The sequence below is a fragment of the Mesoplodon mirus genome, assembly GCF_964341445.2.
Source record: "Mesoplodon mirus genome assembly, chromosome: 6".
In the NCBI taxonomy this organism is placed as follows: domain Eukaryota; kingdom Metazoa; phylum Chordata; class Mammalia; order Artiodactyla; family Ziphiidae; genus Mesoplodon; species Mesoplodon mirus.
In genome coordinates, this window is record NC_138982.1 from 40,645,873 (window position 1) to 40,661,941 (window position 16,069).

The following is a 16,069-nucleotide window of genomic DNA, read 5'->3' on the forward strand; positions in this document are numbered from 1 at the left end:
ACCTTATGAGGGAGTGGTATTATTTTGCCTACTTTAAATAGAAAGAAATTGAAGCTCAGAGAGGTTAAGTGACTTTTATAGAAAGAAATTGAGGCTCAGAGAGGTTGTGACTTTTATAGAAAGAAATTGAAGCTCAGAGAGGTTAAGTGACTTTTCCAAGATCACAGAATTAGATTACATAGAAACCAGTATTCCAATATAGGCTATCTGTGCCTGGAGTAAAAATAATGAATTGCAGTACTATAAAGAGTCTTAGTAGTGTTCTTAGGAACTAACTTCGGGAAACACTGCCTTACGTCAAGGGGTTCAGTCTTTTCTCTTTACACTAGCTTCTGAGGAGCAGAAGCAATTAACTATTCAGAACAAATCCACTAAGTCTTCTTAAGAGGCATATACACTTCAGTCCTTTGCTCTTTACTTTCTATATTGTAATAAAATGTTAAAGTGAAGTCTGTTTCCTCATCAGCTTTAAAAAAGGTTTAAGGGCTTCCCTGGTGGCACAGTGGTTGAGAGTCCACCTGCTGCTGCAGGGGATGCGGGTTCGTGCCCCGGTCTGGGAAGATCCCACATGCCACAGAGTGGCTGGGCCCGTGAGCCATGGCTGCTGAGCCTGCACGTCCGGAGCCTGTGCTCCGCAACGGGAGAGGCCACAACAGTGAGAGGCCCGTGTACGGCAAAAAAAAAAAAAAAAAAAAAAAGGTTTAACTCCCATTGAAAAATGCAACAGTTATAAATTAACATTTTTTACTTTTTATATAAACATTATAGGCTCCGACACTGGGATCCAGAATAATCCTGAATGGCTTAACTTCATGTGTGATGAATCATCATCATTATTATCCAGATCACTGAAAAACATTCATGAAAGAATTAATTGTCTGGGGTTCTTTGTTAGGTGAGAGACCCATAGAGGATCTTAGACACAATATGCTTCAGGAGCAACAGCTCACACAAGAAAGCTTTATCATTTTTATTTATTGTAGGAAAATATAGTAATATCGACATAGAAATCATTTTACAGCATTTTAAGTCATAGTTTAATTAATTTTCATTTCAGCAATTGTGGCTAGTGGTATATTATAAACCTGCTTGAATATTGGCACATAGTGTTTAAAATTATCATTTTAAAATTATATTTTTTGAGAATATTTTATATCTTAACTACTTGCATACAATTAGATGGTTGCTATTTATAATGTTTCATTATATAGATAATGCGTCTAAGAATGTAGATGGGGACATAATTCTCTTTCTGTTAAGTTAGTTGTTCAGGAAAAATTCCAAAAGTATTAAGTCATATGGTACGACCATTTTTTGTAACGCCTAAACTCTGCCGTCAATGATTTCTAAAAGGGTCTTTACAATTCACCAACAAGTGACTCTACCAGTTTTATTAAATCTTTGGTAGCTTTAAATATTTCCTTTATTTTTCATTACTGTATAGATATAAAACTATGCTTCATTATCATAATCATATGGAATTTTTAAGTCACATTTGGGCATTAAGATACTAAAACTAGAAGAAATATTATAATATTTTGAGTATCTTTATATAAATGGAAACTTTCAAAATTTTTTCATTCAACTTTAATTCATTACTATGTGTCAGATATGCTAAGTGCTGGAGCTCTCTCGTTCTCAGTTTCTCCTTTTTTCTTATTCACCTCAGTGTTGCATTTGGAGTTCACAGATTCATCTGCTGAGTGCATCCATTACCTTTCTGTTTCACCTTGGCTTGTTTGTCAACCTCCCCTTTGGCATTTCTGGCATGACAGACATAGTTGCGCTTGAGATCCTCAGCAGTAACTTTCTTGATGCTCAGAAGCTGAGTCCTTGTCTCATCTTCTGTTAAACTCAGAGTTACACTAGAAGTAGGGGAAAGAAAATCAAACCATTAGCGAGACTCAGGGGCCAGAGCTCCTAGGTGAGGATGTCGATAATCTGAGTTGCCTGTGATCCAAAAGGAGTTACAAAAGGAGACTAGCTTCTAGATTCCAATACCATTCTTCACCATCTATATTACACACAATCCCGATATGTAGATCAACTCCCAGAGTTAGCATCATACTACAGATCTGTCTTCAAAGGGAAATGTCTCCTATCCTCAAACATCTGAGGTAGGATGCAGCATCATTTTAGAGAGAAGTTTCTGAGGCCCGACCCCTTTGGAGTTTGATCCAGGCTTTGCCACTTATTGCTTATATACTTTGGGCACGGAAACTAATCTTTCCACATCTTAGTTCCTCCTTTGAAAAGGAGGAAAGTGGCAATGTCTACATATTGCACTGCATGTATTAACTTACTCAAGAATTCTGAGGATTGAGTATGTTAATGCACAAGTATTAGAACAATGTTTAATTAGGCTATTATTATTATTATCCCACAGTGATAGTTGATGCATTTCAGAGATTCCCAAAACTTGGATTTTGAACACAGATGGAACATTTTGGTCAAACCTCATGGTTATATCCTAAAAAGAAGAAACTTCTCAGAGCAAGTAAACTTTGTGAAAATAAATATATCCAATTCTCAGCAAGTTAGAGATCAAGTGCTTTGGGTCTAAGATCAAGATTTAAGATACCTTTGAACTACTTTGCTCAAAAGGAGAAAAAAAATTCTCTCTCCTACAGTTGACTGACATCCGGGTTCTTCTGATGCAGTTTACTGTAGGTCATGAGAATTTGGTTAAGGACTGAGATGGATTTAACCTAAGCTTAACTGCACTGCTGAACAATGAACAGTGACTTGTGTTTCAAGAGCAGCAAGGAAGAACAACATGACTTTCATTACTATTCATTCATTATTATTATGAGGATTGGAAAAAAGCACAATGTTCAGAATTCCTGAAATAATAACTCTCCTTCTGTGCCTCCAGCCACATCTTTCATCAATTCCTTCAGCAAAAACTGCTCCAATTTCAGGAAACTCCTTCTGTATCTTTAAATATGTTCTGCTTCTCGAAACCTCCACACCTTCGCACATGATGTTCTTTTTACCAGGAACATACTTTTTATTTCTTTATCTAGTTTATTTCTACTCATCCTTCAAATCTTTATTTAGTCTCTGTATCATCTGAGAAGCATTACTGAATCCCCTAAAGCTGACTGGAATCCCCAACTAAATCTTTCTTTAACATTCCATACTTCCCATTCACTGCATTTATCACATTATACTGGCATTTCTGTTCTATCATTGTTACTCCTATAAAATCTACTCAGTTAGGGACTAAGTATCTTTTTTTTTTTTTTTTTTTTTTTTTGCTGTACGCGGGCCTCTCACTGCTGTGGCCTCTCCCGTTGCGGAGCACAGGCTCCGGACACACAGGCTCCGCGGCCATGGCTCGCGGGCCCAGCCGCTCCGCGGCATGTGGGATCTTCCGGGATCGGGGCACGAACCCGTGTCCCCTGCATCGGCAGGCGGACTCCCAACCACTGCGCCACCAGGGAAGCCCTAGGGACTAAGTATCTTGCATAGTACCTGATGAAATTTCATAATTTCTGCATAAAGTCTAAGTTTACTAGTAGGGAATAAATATCTTTTAAATTGTAGAAGTTCAAGTAGCCTAAGATATATCCACACACAGATGATAGATAAGGCGTAAGTTTTCAGAACTACTTTGTCATGTAATTAGTCAGCTGCTCATTTTTATTAATTGTTGCAGTTCTCCTTGCCAACTCAAGCCACTTCAAAAAAAAGTCATGTTTATTTATGAATAAAATGACCCAGCTTGTTACTTTAAGAATGAGCTATATTACTACCCCATCCATTTAAAAAATAAAATTTAAAGAACATTAATGTATTTAGTCAATATTAAAAATTATTATTGGGCTTCCCTGGTGGCGCAGTGGTTGAGAGTCCGCCTGCCGATGCAGGGGACACGGGTTCGTGCCCCGATCCCGGAAGATCCCACATGCCGCGGAGCGGCTGGGCCCGCGAGCCATGGCCGCGGAGCCTGTGTGTCCGGAGCCTGTGCTCCGCAACGGGAGAGGCCACAGCAGTGAGAGGCCCGCGTACAGCAAAAAAAAAAAAAAAAAAAAAAAAAAAAAAAAAAAAAAAAAAAATTATTATTAATTAAAAATGTGACTTGTATGCTACGAAAATTAAGAAAGAGGAGGAAGACGGGAAATATATGCCGACTATAAGACAAGAAACTAACACAGTTATCTGAGGCACAAAAACATAGGCCCAGACTCCAGACTTGAGAAAGAGAATAGGGCCACACTGGCAGGCTTTCATCTATCCATAACCCTATATCCTGGCCTTTTCATTCATATAGGATATGCATTCCATCTACCTTCAAGTGGGTATCATCAAGATGTAATCATCAGGTGGCATCTGGGGCTTGGATTGCAAGTCCAATAATCCTGCTTTGGGGTGTAGCCACTAAAGACTTGAAAATCTTGCTGATTTTTGTTAATGATAGGCAAAAAATAGAATTTTAATTCTCATTGATCAGCATACACTGGAAGGCATTAGGTTGAGGGACAAGGGTTAGTCACCCCCTTGCCTGTGTCAATGATACCTTTCATTAACAGCTACGTCAATAGTGGTGTCCTCTGGCTTTTTTCCATCAATGGTCCACCAAACCTCATTGCGAGAGTCCTTCAGGAAAGTAAAAAAGACTTTACAGGGGATGAGTAGCTCCTCTCCTAAAAAAACAAGTTAACTCATCAGTTTGTAACCTTCACATGGTTATATTGGTTCTATTCTGTGATTAGTCAGAAGCCATAAAATTTATGTGTGCCTTCAACCCTACTTCTGACTAATTTTCAAGTGGGCTACCATAAGGTAAACTTTTTCCTTCACTGCATAAGAAACAAACCAAGAAAAGGACAGCAGTTTTATATAAAACTATTAGACTGCCCATCTTTTAATACAACCTATATATGTTCTAAAATGACAGTATTTATTCAAAAAGGCTATGACAACATTCCTTTTTTTAGCCCTAAACCTCCACGGACTACTCTTCTCCTTTGTTATTTCCCTCACAAACAATGGGTGATTGAGGTAAGGTTCTCCAGATCTTTGGACCTTGGCCCAGAAAAGATGGGGCAATGCCATCACTGAGAGGATTGGCCAGGCAGGCTGCATCTGGAAATGTCCAAGCTATCAGGATGAAGTCAAGGAGTTTAAAGACAACTTTTAAATAGAAATGCCATGCTATCCTTCTGAGATGGAACATGAGGATAGGGGGATCTCTAGGCAAAACTGGTAATAATAATCATAACAACAACAGCAGCGCACTCACTGAGAACTTTGAATAATTCACTGTGTTAAATATTTATTATATTTGGCTACTTATTAATAAGTTGATTTAATTTTAACAAAATATTATGAAATACTTTTTTAAATTCATGTTTTATAGATATAAAAACTAAAGCTTAAAGATGTTACATGTCATTCCAAGGTCAAATTGTTAATAAGTGGCAGACCAGGATTTGACCTAGATTGATTTTCCATTGCAGTTTGCCCAGAACAGTTCTGTTTTATGCTTGCTTTCCTAGCTATTTATTAATATCGACTGCTTTCACTCTCAAAAGGTGTCTGGGTTGAGATGATAAATTATATTGTCATCCCAATTTGAACTCAGGTTTGTCTCACTGAGTGGTCATACTCTATCCTCTTTTCCAATGCATGGTTTTTATGCCTTCCTCTCCAGTTATAAAGTGAATATGGATTCAGGCATGTTTTTATAACCATAATATGATAAATAGAGGAAAGATATTTAGAAGATTAATAAGGGTTTACCCTGATAGCAGGAAGAATGTTCATATTAATACATAAAACCACTACTGATTCTAGGAAATCTGGTCCATTTGGGGTTGACAGACTCCCCTTGGTATTATTTTTTCATAAGGCAGATCACTATTTGAAACCTTTTCTTAATTTGGGGGTGGGGGGTATGTCGTTGTTCTCCACCTATGTTGAACATGGCTTCTATTATCTTTAGTACATTTTAAACAAATTTTCTTTTATCCTTTTCATTGGGTTTGAAGTGAATTTATTGGTAAGGATGCAATATAGAGAATGTTACAATTTTCTATGGTTTTTCGAGTTAACTGTGAGAGGCTTTGAGTCAGAAGAATAACAGATTATGCCTTATTTGGCCAGTTCCAAATGATTTTTGTCTAGAATGAAAAATTATGAAAACTAAAAGGAAACCCAGGACGCCAGCGTACGCATTCGATGGTGTTCTGAATCAAGGTGTACTAGTCCTATTAGTTGTTACCTGTTGAATTCACAGTTCTGACTCCAGGTCTACCCCCTGCTCCTTTGTAGTGGGGTAGAAGTTTAAAGGACATCTGGTGCTCATGTTGAAGTCTCGGTAAACCAAAGCCCTGCACAGGCTAAAGTTTGTATCAAACAGAAATCGCTAATCAGAAGAAAACTGCTCACAGAGGGAGAAGGGAGCATCTGCTGTGAGAGAAGCAGAGAATCCCTGAGCTGCCCACAAGATCAATGAAGCAGCTAATACCCAGAGCTGACTAGGTTTCTGAGAGCACTTCAGTTTCAATTCATGTGTTTCTTTACAAGAAAGAAACATGTCCCCTCTACTCTCTTGTGTTAACTTAAGTGACATTTTATTCCTTGTAATTAAGAGAATCTAACTGATATTCCGAGGCACAGCTATAATTACCCGGTTCTTTCTCGTAGACCACAAGATCAGTGGGTGAATAGAACTGGGGAGGCAATGCATCAGTTGGAGAGCCTGTGATAGAGAGGAAGGGACAAAGGGATATGACGTCAAATCATGTAGCCTTTATTCCACATAACCCATTTCAAAATTCTGCTCTTCAGTAAAACATTGCCCAACTTCCTGGCATAGTTTGCCAATTCTTGAGAGGGCCCACAGTCAATGGATAGTCAATTACAACACTTCTTTCATTTAAAAGAGGCAAACAAAGGAAAAACATATATACTGAGGATCCTTCATGTTTTGGATAGAATGTTTATCCAGTGTTTTTGTTTCCCAAAGCCTATAAAAGATAAACTTCTTTCTCATACTACTTAATAATTAATTGATTTCAAGTCTTTCTCAATTGTTTCTTTTCTATATATTTCTCTTCAACATGCCAGAGTGTTTGGGAAATGGTTAAATAAGTAAGTATTAATTAATGAACAAGCAAATGGAAAATTCAAAATCACAATTGTGAGGTCAGTACGTAAGTCTACCTGTTATCTAGTTATCAGTTGAATGTTCATTCATAGGATTGCTGCTTTTTATAACATTATATATTCCTAAACTGAAAGAAAGATGCCCTGAAAGGGTTTAATAGTGTAGTATTTAAGTGTAGAAGTTTCAAAGATTTAATGACCAGGGTTCTAACCTTGAATTGACCATATACAAACCATACAATTTTTTTTTTTTACTTAAACTTTGAAAATCTAATTTAGTCAACTCTAAGATGAGAGTAATTAAATTTACCTCACAGGTTCATTATGTGGATTAAATTAAGTAATGCATATTAAAGCATCCTACTGGTATATAATAAGCACTCAATACTTCAGTTTTAAAAAACAAACTTGGGAGTTGGATAAGAAACACACTCCTCACATATGTGTTTGTCAACTTCTATTTCTATAAGTCAAAGTGAACATGTATGCCTATTCCCAACTCTCCAAAAATGAATACATTGAAGTATATATACATTGGAAACAATTGCCAAGAGGAATATATGGTTAGATTATTCATGTGACTTTCAATGTCCATTCATGTTAGGTTCTAAATTTAGTCTGATTTTTCTTCTGAATCCGTCCCCAAGTCAGCATTATTCCAAAGGTAAGCAGAGAAAGAGAAGTGATTACAAAGTTGTTTGATGTGAATTTTATTTGCACTATGTTAAAGCCCTTTAAAAAAAATTGTGCTGAACTTGGTGTCAGACTAGTAGAAAAAGCCCTAAACACAGAGTCAGAAGCCTGGGATTTAGAATTACTTCTTCCACTAACTCAGGGAGCTTCTCTAAACAGGTTAGTTTCCGTTGTTGGGACTCAATGTTTCCATCTATTAAAAGATGGGGTATGAAAAACTCTCACTCTGATATGCTCTTTTTTTTTCTTTTTTATAAATTTATTTATTTTTATTTATTTACTTTTGGCTGCACTGGGTCCTCATTGCTGCTCGCGGGCTTTCTCTAGTTGCAGTGAGTGGGGGCTACTTTTCGTTGTGGTGTGCAGGCTTCTCATTGCAGTTGCTTCTCTTGTTGCGGAGCACGGGCTTTAGGCACGCGGGCTCAGTAGTTGTGGCTTGTGGGCTCCAGAGTGCAGGCTCAGCAGCTGTGGCGCATGGGCCCAGCTGCTCTGCAGCATGTGGGATCTTCCCGGACCAGGGCTCAAACCCACGTCCCCTGTATTGGCAGGCGGGCTCTCAACCACTGCGCCACCAGGAAGCCCTGCACAGTGGGTGCAGTAGTATTTAGGGCTCTCTGCTAAATGCCACCTATCCTGACACTGGTTCTCTTGATTTCTAGGTCTGATGGGAGTCTGTTGACTCTGCCTAGACACTGTCCTTTCCACTTCTCTAGTTTCTCACCCCCAAAGAAAGCAATGGTTGAGCACTTCCAGCAAATAGCTTCAGCAATCGCTATAGAAGTTCCAGTACATAAAAGACATATTTTACTTAATTCAAGTAAAATGCTTTTTTTGACAACAGTATTAACTAATATTCATTGAGTTTCTACTGCTTGCCTGGAAATGCATCAGCATAATATGTATATTATTTCTAATATTCTGAACTATACTAAATGTTAGGTTGTTGTAGTCCTAGAGTACAGGCAAGTCATAGTGCTAATAAATGGCAATGGTATAATTTGAACACAGATATGTCCAGCACTCTTTTCACTCTCCAAGCTGCCTTTACTTCATTCATCCACATATTCATTCAGTAGAACAATAGTTGTTAAATGCCTACTATCTATGTGGAATTGCTGAGGCCTTGGGAATAGTGCAGTGAAGATAAAAGATAACCCTCTTTTCTTTCAGAATTTACACACTTGTTTGTAATAAACTCTTAAGAGCCTAAACAAAATTATTGCATTTTGTTGTGCACACTTAATACAAATCATGCTTACCTACCACCTTTACAGTCTGACTCCTTGTGAGATGGAAGGTACGTCCATTTTCTGGATACGTAACAACACATGTGTAATCTCCATTATTTGAAACCATGGCTATGATAAAACTCAAGTTCATGCCTTCGGGTATTACATTGTTAAAGTTGTGTATTTTATAACAGCCCTAAGAAGAAGTAAAGGAAAAGATGTTTACTATTTAGATACATGCATAGAAAGTATACAAACAAATATATGCATACACATCTAACTTTGCACAGAACGTAGAAATATCTATGCTGGCTATACTTTTTACAAAACAAAACTATACTTTTCACAAAACTATTTTGCTCATGTATTTGATGATGTTTCTGCAAAGAATGAATGCAGTAATTTTTATTATCATTTCTGCAAGAGGAAAGTTAACATTCTTAACTGAAATATGAATTCAAAAGCACAAGCTTCCTGTCTCAAGATCTAGTATTCAAATTCTGGGAATTCCAAGTTAATAGTAAAGCAAGGTTGAAGTTTCAAAAAATGATTAAGGCAAATTAAGTAAATGTATACCCTGCTACTTAAAGAACAATTTTTTTCATTTTTCTATATTTTTTCACTGATTATGTTAATTGAGAAATACAGTCATGCTGACAAACTAGGCACTGTTTTAGATGTCTGGTTTTGGCATTCTTGATCATTCTGTGAATCACCGTATCAGTTATTTCCAAACTTCTCTGTTTTTCTTCTACTTATCCCATTTTTTTTAGTTGAATAGTATAGACTCCAGAATTTAAAAATAAAATATATTTTATGAGTCTTACCAAGAGTTAAGAGTTTATTTGTGCTCCAACTCATATTTTCATATAACTATGTTTTTTTTTTTAAATTTTGAGTTTAAAATATCTCATTCAACATAACTAGAATCCTGTTTTGGATCTCGCAGCCCCACTAATTGACTATATCATTTTACTTTTTTTCTTTTCAAGAAAAAAATCAATACATCATATTTGACAAAAATATGCATTGAACATTTACTTTTAGAAAAACTTGTGTTTGTCTTTTAAAAATCAATACTTCATCTATGTCAAAAATAATTGGGTCCTCTTGATCTTTAATAATCTGGGAGTCTATTACCAGGTTGTACTTTCAATTTCCCGTGTTCACATATTTAACTTTAATTCTTCTATCCTCGAGGTTTTCTTACTTCAATTCCTGGAGCATGTGTTTTGAAATATGACAGTTACACTAAGTGGCACATTTTGTAATTCTTTGTCACAGGAAATAACATCGTTTAGAAATAGTGCTAAACTTTTGATTCATGGAGATGATCATGAAGAGGACAATGACATATACTCAGTTATTTTTCTGAATACAATTTATCCTGTTTTGATAAGGAGTGACACTAGAAAATTGTCACATCAGCCCAATATTTTAATACTCTAAGGTTATTACAAAGTATAAGGCCATAAAGCCCTGTACTCTTATAATAAATTTATGTCAGATTTGGTTTAAATTGAGTTTAGACTATCTATAGAACTCTATTTGATTTTTCTGGCATCTTTCATTTAAACAGTTCAAAGCTATTTGCCTCTTTCATGTGTTAGCTTAGCTGTTCTTAAGTCCTTGTGAAGTAGACAGATCAGACTAAATATGCCCTAGTTTTCAGGTGGAAAAAAATGAGATAGATAAAGAGATATTCTAGGTAACACAGTGCAGAGCTAAAACTCAGTTTTTTACACAGCTGAGTAAAGGTCTTTTACTAGCTTCTTAACCAAGAATGAACATCAATTTTCATCCATTACTTGAGGCTGAAAAAATTATCCTGAGACCTGTGCTTAGGTATACTCCATTATCACATCCAATCCTTATTCCAAACTTAGCAAATTTGGAATGCTCTTCTGCCCATTTTATAGATGAAAATACAAAGGACTATAAAGGTTAAGCGAATGCCATTATCATAGAGCCAAGCAGTGTCAGAGCTGGAATTTAAACCTAGATCTACGTGTTTTGTAGCCCTTGCTCTTAATCCCACCTGACACTGTCTCACACTACACTGTGGTCCTGACCTATCTGGGGCCAGCCTCAGTGTTAATAGTGTGGTGTGACTCTTATATGAGGCTGATTCTTACAATTATTGGTAAACTGGAAAAGCATACTTTTCAGTATGAGAAGTTAGCTATTAATACTAAACTTGCCAACAGTACTTCTTAATAAAATGTTAAAAAAAATTTTTTTTTACTCACCAAATATCATTTATGTAAAAACTATTTCAAACACATCGTTTTAGGAGTCATAGTATGTGCTACAAATATAAAGAAATGCTTCTGACTCAAAGTCTTCTCATTCATTCATTCATTCATTCACCCTTGAGTATTAATCAATAAACCACATGCCGGGCACTTTTTGAGGTTCTGAGAGTACAGCACTGAAGAGAACAAAGAATCCACCCTCATGGACTTATCATTAACAGAAAAATGGAATCTGACACATCTAAATAGCAAGGAAAGTGTTATAAAACAGGTGTGTGTTGATCTCTTGCCAGCTCCCCCTTTCTCTTCACCTTATTCCAGACTCTTGAGGATGAACTTGAAATTTGGGCTGGATGTGCCTAAGACTATCATTGGACCTATGTGTCAGTGTTGTAAGTCAGGTTCTCTGGGATTTTCTCTTCTTTCCATAAGGTAGGATAAAAATGTAGGCTGAGGACAGGTTTTTCTTGGAGCTGATTTGTCTAGAAAATTATTTCAAATTGAGGAATATTCCATAAAAAGTAATGGAAAACTTTGGGGTCTAATCTACTATTCAGAAAAATCTGACCATGAAAAAATAAATTAACTAAAAAAAAAAAAAAAAGAAATAAACAAAAGAGGAAAAAGAAAAATAATTAAAAGCTATTAGACTTATGTTAGAAAAGGAAATGAAGAAAATATTTTACATTATAAGTGTTTATGTATGTGGTAAGGGTAGCTTCAGGGCATTGTTGAACTATAAATGCCCATTAACTTTAGTCTGTAGTATCTGATAAGCTCTCTCTACGTCTTATAAGCAGCTGCTTCTCTAGGCCCTTCATGGGCCTAAGAAACAAAGGGCATTTTTAAACATAATAAACTATTCCTGAAAATAAATCCTGCAAACTTTTTGATGATTTCAAAATCATTTATTTGGAATCCAGGGGGAAAAAAAAGATATGAACAAAGCTCTCAATACCCAAAGAATAATAAAAACATGTTTCCAAATATAAGAAATGGGTTAACAGTAAGTGGATTCCACTATGAAGCAAACACTTGTCTGACCAGAAGACAAGTCATTCATTTAGTTGAGCCATCAGTTCCTCATTCTGAATTTAAAAGAGAGAAGTTAAATAGGAGAGCAACTTTTCAACAACATAATGGTAGCCATGGCAACTTACCGCAGTATATAGGTAAAGAACAGCATAAGAAATGATTTTGAGATCCTTGAGAGGAAATAAATCATGTGGTGAGGTACGGGGTGGGGGTGAGGGGATGGCATGACTAAATAAGAATAAATATGTCCATTCAGTAAACCTACAACTTTTAAAGAACTGTGTTAAGGCACAAGGATGGAAAAGACACAGTTCTTAACCTGTAAATAAGCAGTCTAGTGGAGGATTGCAACAAATGCTGTGAAAGGCATACTGGGGTGGGGAAGTGGAGGAAGAAGACCAAACAGAAAACATTTAGAAACTCATCATGGAGAAAGAAGACCTGAACTGGATCTTAAAGGATGTGTAGATTATTAACAGTTATTCAGGAGGAGGGCAGACATGGAGAAAGACGCTCCAGAGACAGGAAAAAGTGTAAACAACTTCCCTTCACTCTTATAGCATTTTGCCCTCCATGTTAGTACTTAACTAACTTTATCATAATGATCTCTTTTCACTTATCTCTTTCTCCAGAAAATTTACTTCTATGGGGTAAAGTGGTCGGGCAGGTGGATGAGTACTGTATCTGCATAGCCAGCTACTTGCCCAATACTGGACACATGGTAAATGCTCAATACATTGGTGTTGCATGATCAAAAATATGAACTGAACCAGAGAAGCAAATACATAGACATGGAGCTGCAAGCTCATGTGGTATGCAAATGATAATAAGAGGGTGAGTATATAGACTTATAAGACATGGGATGGGTGAGTTGTAGGATGGGTGGGGAAAGTGGAAGTAAGGATACAAAGAGTTAAATTGAGTTATGAGGTTAAAACAGTTAGAAATATCTATTGACATTTTTGCTTCCAAGATTAAGTTGTTATAAAATACACCACACTTGTTCACAAAGACTCATAAGAGTTTTATACATCAGTCACTTTCAATGAGCAGAACTATGTCATGCATAGACACAGCAGAACTGTGTCTATGCAATAGATACTTATGAAATCTCCCCTATGTGTCAGGCACAGTGTTAGGAGCTGGGCATACAGTAAGTAGCCAGTAAAAACAGAAATGGCCCTTATTTCCATGGAATTTTCTACTCCAGTCTAATTCATTCAATTATTTAATCAATTCCTAAATACAAAGTATATTGGCTCAGTTTTGTGATATGCACTTGATAGTCAAGGGAAAGCAAAGGAGAGAAGTCATTACTTAGTACAGAAGAGAGAAATGCAATCATTATAGTAACAAAGATGCTATGCAATCATTATAGTAACAAAAATGAGATATAAATTAAGTGCTGTCAAAATGTAGAGTGGGTGATTCACTCAGCCTAACTGAACCTCAAGGCTTCACAGATGTCTGAACTGAGTTTAAGTTTAAAAGATGAATCTTAGGTCCCCAGAAGCCCTGAAATTATATGTAGAATGCTATGTGTATATATGCATATATACATAATTAAATATGTATAGTTTGGAAAGAAAATATGGAATTAAATATGTATATTAAATTAAATATGTATAGGGCTTCCCTGGTGGCACAGTGGTTGAGAGTCTGCCTGCCAATGCAGGGGACATGGGTTCAAGCCCTGGTCTGGGAAGGTCCCACATACCGCAGAGCGACTGGGCCCGTGAGCCACAACTACTGAGCCTGCGCGTCTGGAGCCTGTGCTCCGCAACAAGAGAGGCCGCGACAGTGAGAGGCCTGCGCACCGCGATGAAGAGTGGCCCCCACTTGCCGGAACTAGAGAAAGCCGTTGCACAGAAATGAAGACCCAACACAGCCAAAACTAAATAAAATAAATAAATAAATAAATTTATAAATATGTATAGTTTGGAAAGAAAATATGATACGCACTTCCTTCATACCAAAGGTTAAAAATCACTATATAGGGACTTTAGGAAAAGGGAGGAGATAAAGAACCAAACTAAGCTGTCAGATCAAATTGAAACAAGCACTTTAAAAATAAAGTCTATTAGATAGACCTTGGACTAACTTCCCAACCATATGTGCTATGACAACAAGAAGGCCAAGCCTGGCACTGTTTTAGAAATGTGCTTTCCTGATGGCACTTTGTCAGAGAAAGCAAAGATTTTCCTATTTTCTGAGAGATTTATAAACAATACCTGTACAATTCTGCTTAATTTCACACTGAAAATTAAAGGTGGATGTAAAATATCAATTTTAATGATCACACTGAGGACAAGGACAACCAGCTTTTTGAAAACTGATATCCAGAATGATATCTACTCTGCTAAATAGCAATTGAGAGCATTTCAGCAGCTGCTATAAATGTAACATCCAAAGCACCCAATAAAGTGGTCCTTCTGATCCTTAGTAAGAAGGGGAAAACTGACTTTGTTTTTATAAGTGTCTTTAGGAAAAATAATTCAAATACCTAATTATAACAATGAGAAAGAGAAATAGTCCAGTAATATGAATGTTAAGATGGCTTGCCATATTTTAAAGCTCAGTTCTTTGAATACATTTCATAATAATAGTAAAAAAAAACAAGATCATGCTTACCTGTGTCATTACTACTATATATTTGGAAGACCATGTGAATAAATAGGCAGCCTCCAATTTATATACATGTTGTGTTCCAGAAGTTCTTTTAGAAGCTGGCTATTTGAAATTCAGTAAATCACTTACAAACCATGTTTTGCTTTCTAGGCTGGTTACAAATCCTGGCTTACTCAACAAACATTTACTGAACATCAATTTGACTCACAGGATTGTTGAACTAGAGAACTGTGAATTCTGGGCCCTGAATGAAGAAAACCATGCCGTGCAGAAGACAGGATGAGAGAAGAGAAGACATGCAGAGGAAGAAAGTTCAATCCTGCCCCATTAACCTAAGATTCTAAAATACAAATTTTAGATTTTCTGTTCCCTCCAATCTCAGCTTTTCTGAGCGCCTTATGATTTTCCAGGGCTCTATTTTCACAGGTTTCCTTATGTTCCACAGTCCAGCCTACAACCCAATCTGTGTTCAAAGATTGCTCTGCCCTTCAAAGTGCCCTACCCCCCAGAAGTAAAGACTAGACCACCCTTCCTGTGCCATTTCTGGAGAGCATATGTCTTGGAACCACACAGAACTGGCCTGAAATTCCAGATTCTCCTATTATTAGCTGGATTATTTTGAGCAAATTATATAAGATAATGTAAAAGTCTGGGCTCTTGATACAGATTGCATAGTGCTGAATCTTGGACAAATCACTCAACCACTCTACACCTCAGTTCCCTTGACTAAAAAACAGAGAAAACAAGAGAGTCCACCTCACGTTGAGATATCGATAATGAGTGACATTATTAAAGCATTTAGAAGAATTACTGTGCTCAATAAATGTTAACTTTTATTGTTTATGTCTCCAAACATCTGTTTCCTAATCTATACAAGGATGATATCTACCTTGAAGGATTGTGATGAGTGTTACATGTGATAACATTTAAAGTACGTAGCACAATATATTGTACTAGTAAGATGCAAGAAATGTTAGTTTCCTTTTCCTTCTTTCAATTCATCAGTTTTCATCCTTCCGTTAACAGGGAAGCAAATTTGCTGGAACTGATTAATGTGTCTTTTAACTCCATAGAGTTATTTGTATTACTAAAAGAGACCATTTCTACAATGTC

The 16,069-nt window shown here is 36.6% G+C and overlaps 1 protein-coding gene across 2 annotated transcripts in view; it reads right to left on the minus strand.

The window, feature by feature from the left end:
* The window catches only part of IL1RAP (interleukin 1 receptor accessory protein), a gene marked incomplete at its 3' end in the record, with an annotated part of 132,398 nt that overhangs the window by 23,087 nt on the left and 93,242 nt on the right, over nt 1–16,069 (minus strand). For both annotated transcript variants that reach the window (XM_082625580.1, XM_082625581.1), the window contains exons 5-8: nt 9,069–9,234; nt 6,638–6,709; nt 4,523–4,649; nt 1,717–1,865 (exon numbers count right to left, since the gene is read on the minus strand). In XM_082625580.1, coding sequence (XP_082481706.1) covers nt 1,717–1,865; nt 4,523–4,649; nt 6,638–6,709; nt 9,069–9,234 — 514 coding nt within the window. The remainder of the gene's footprint in view (nt 1–1,716; nt 1,866–4,522; nt 4,650–6,637; nt 6,710–9,068; nt 9,235–16,069) is intronic.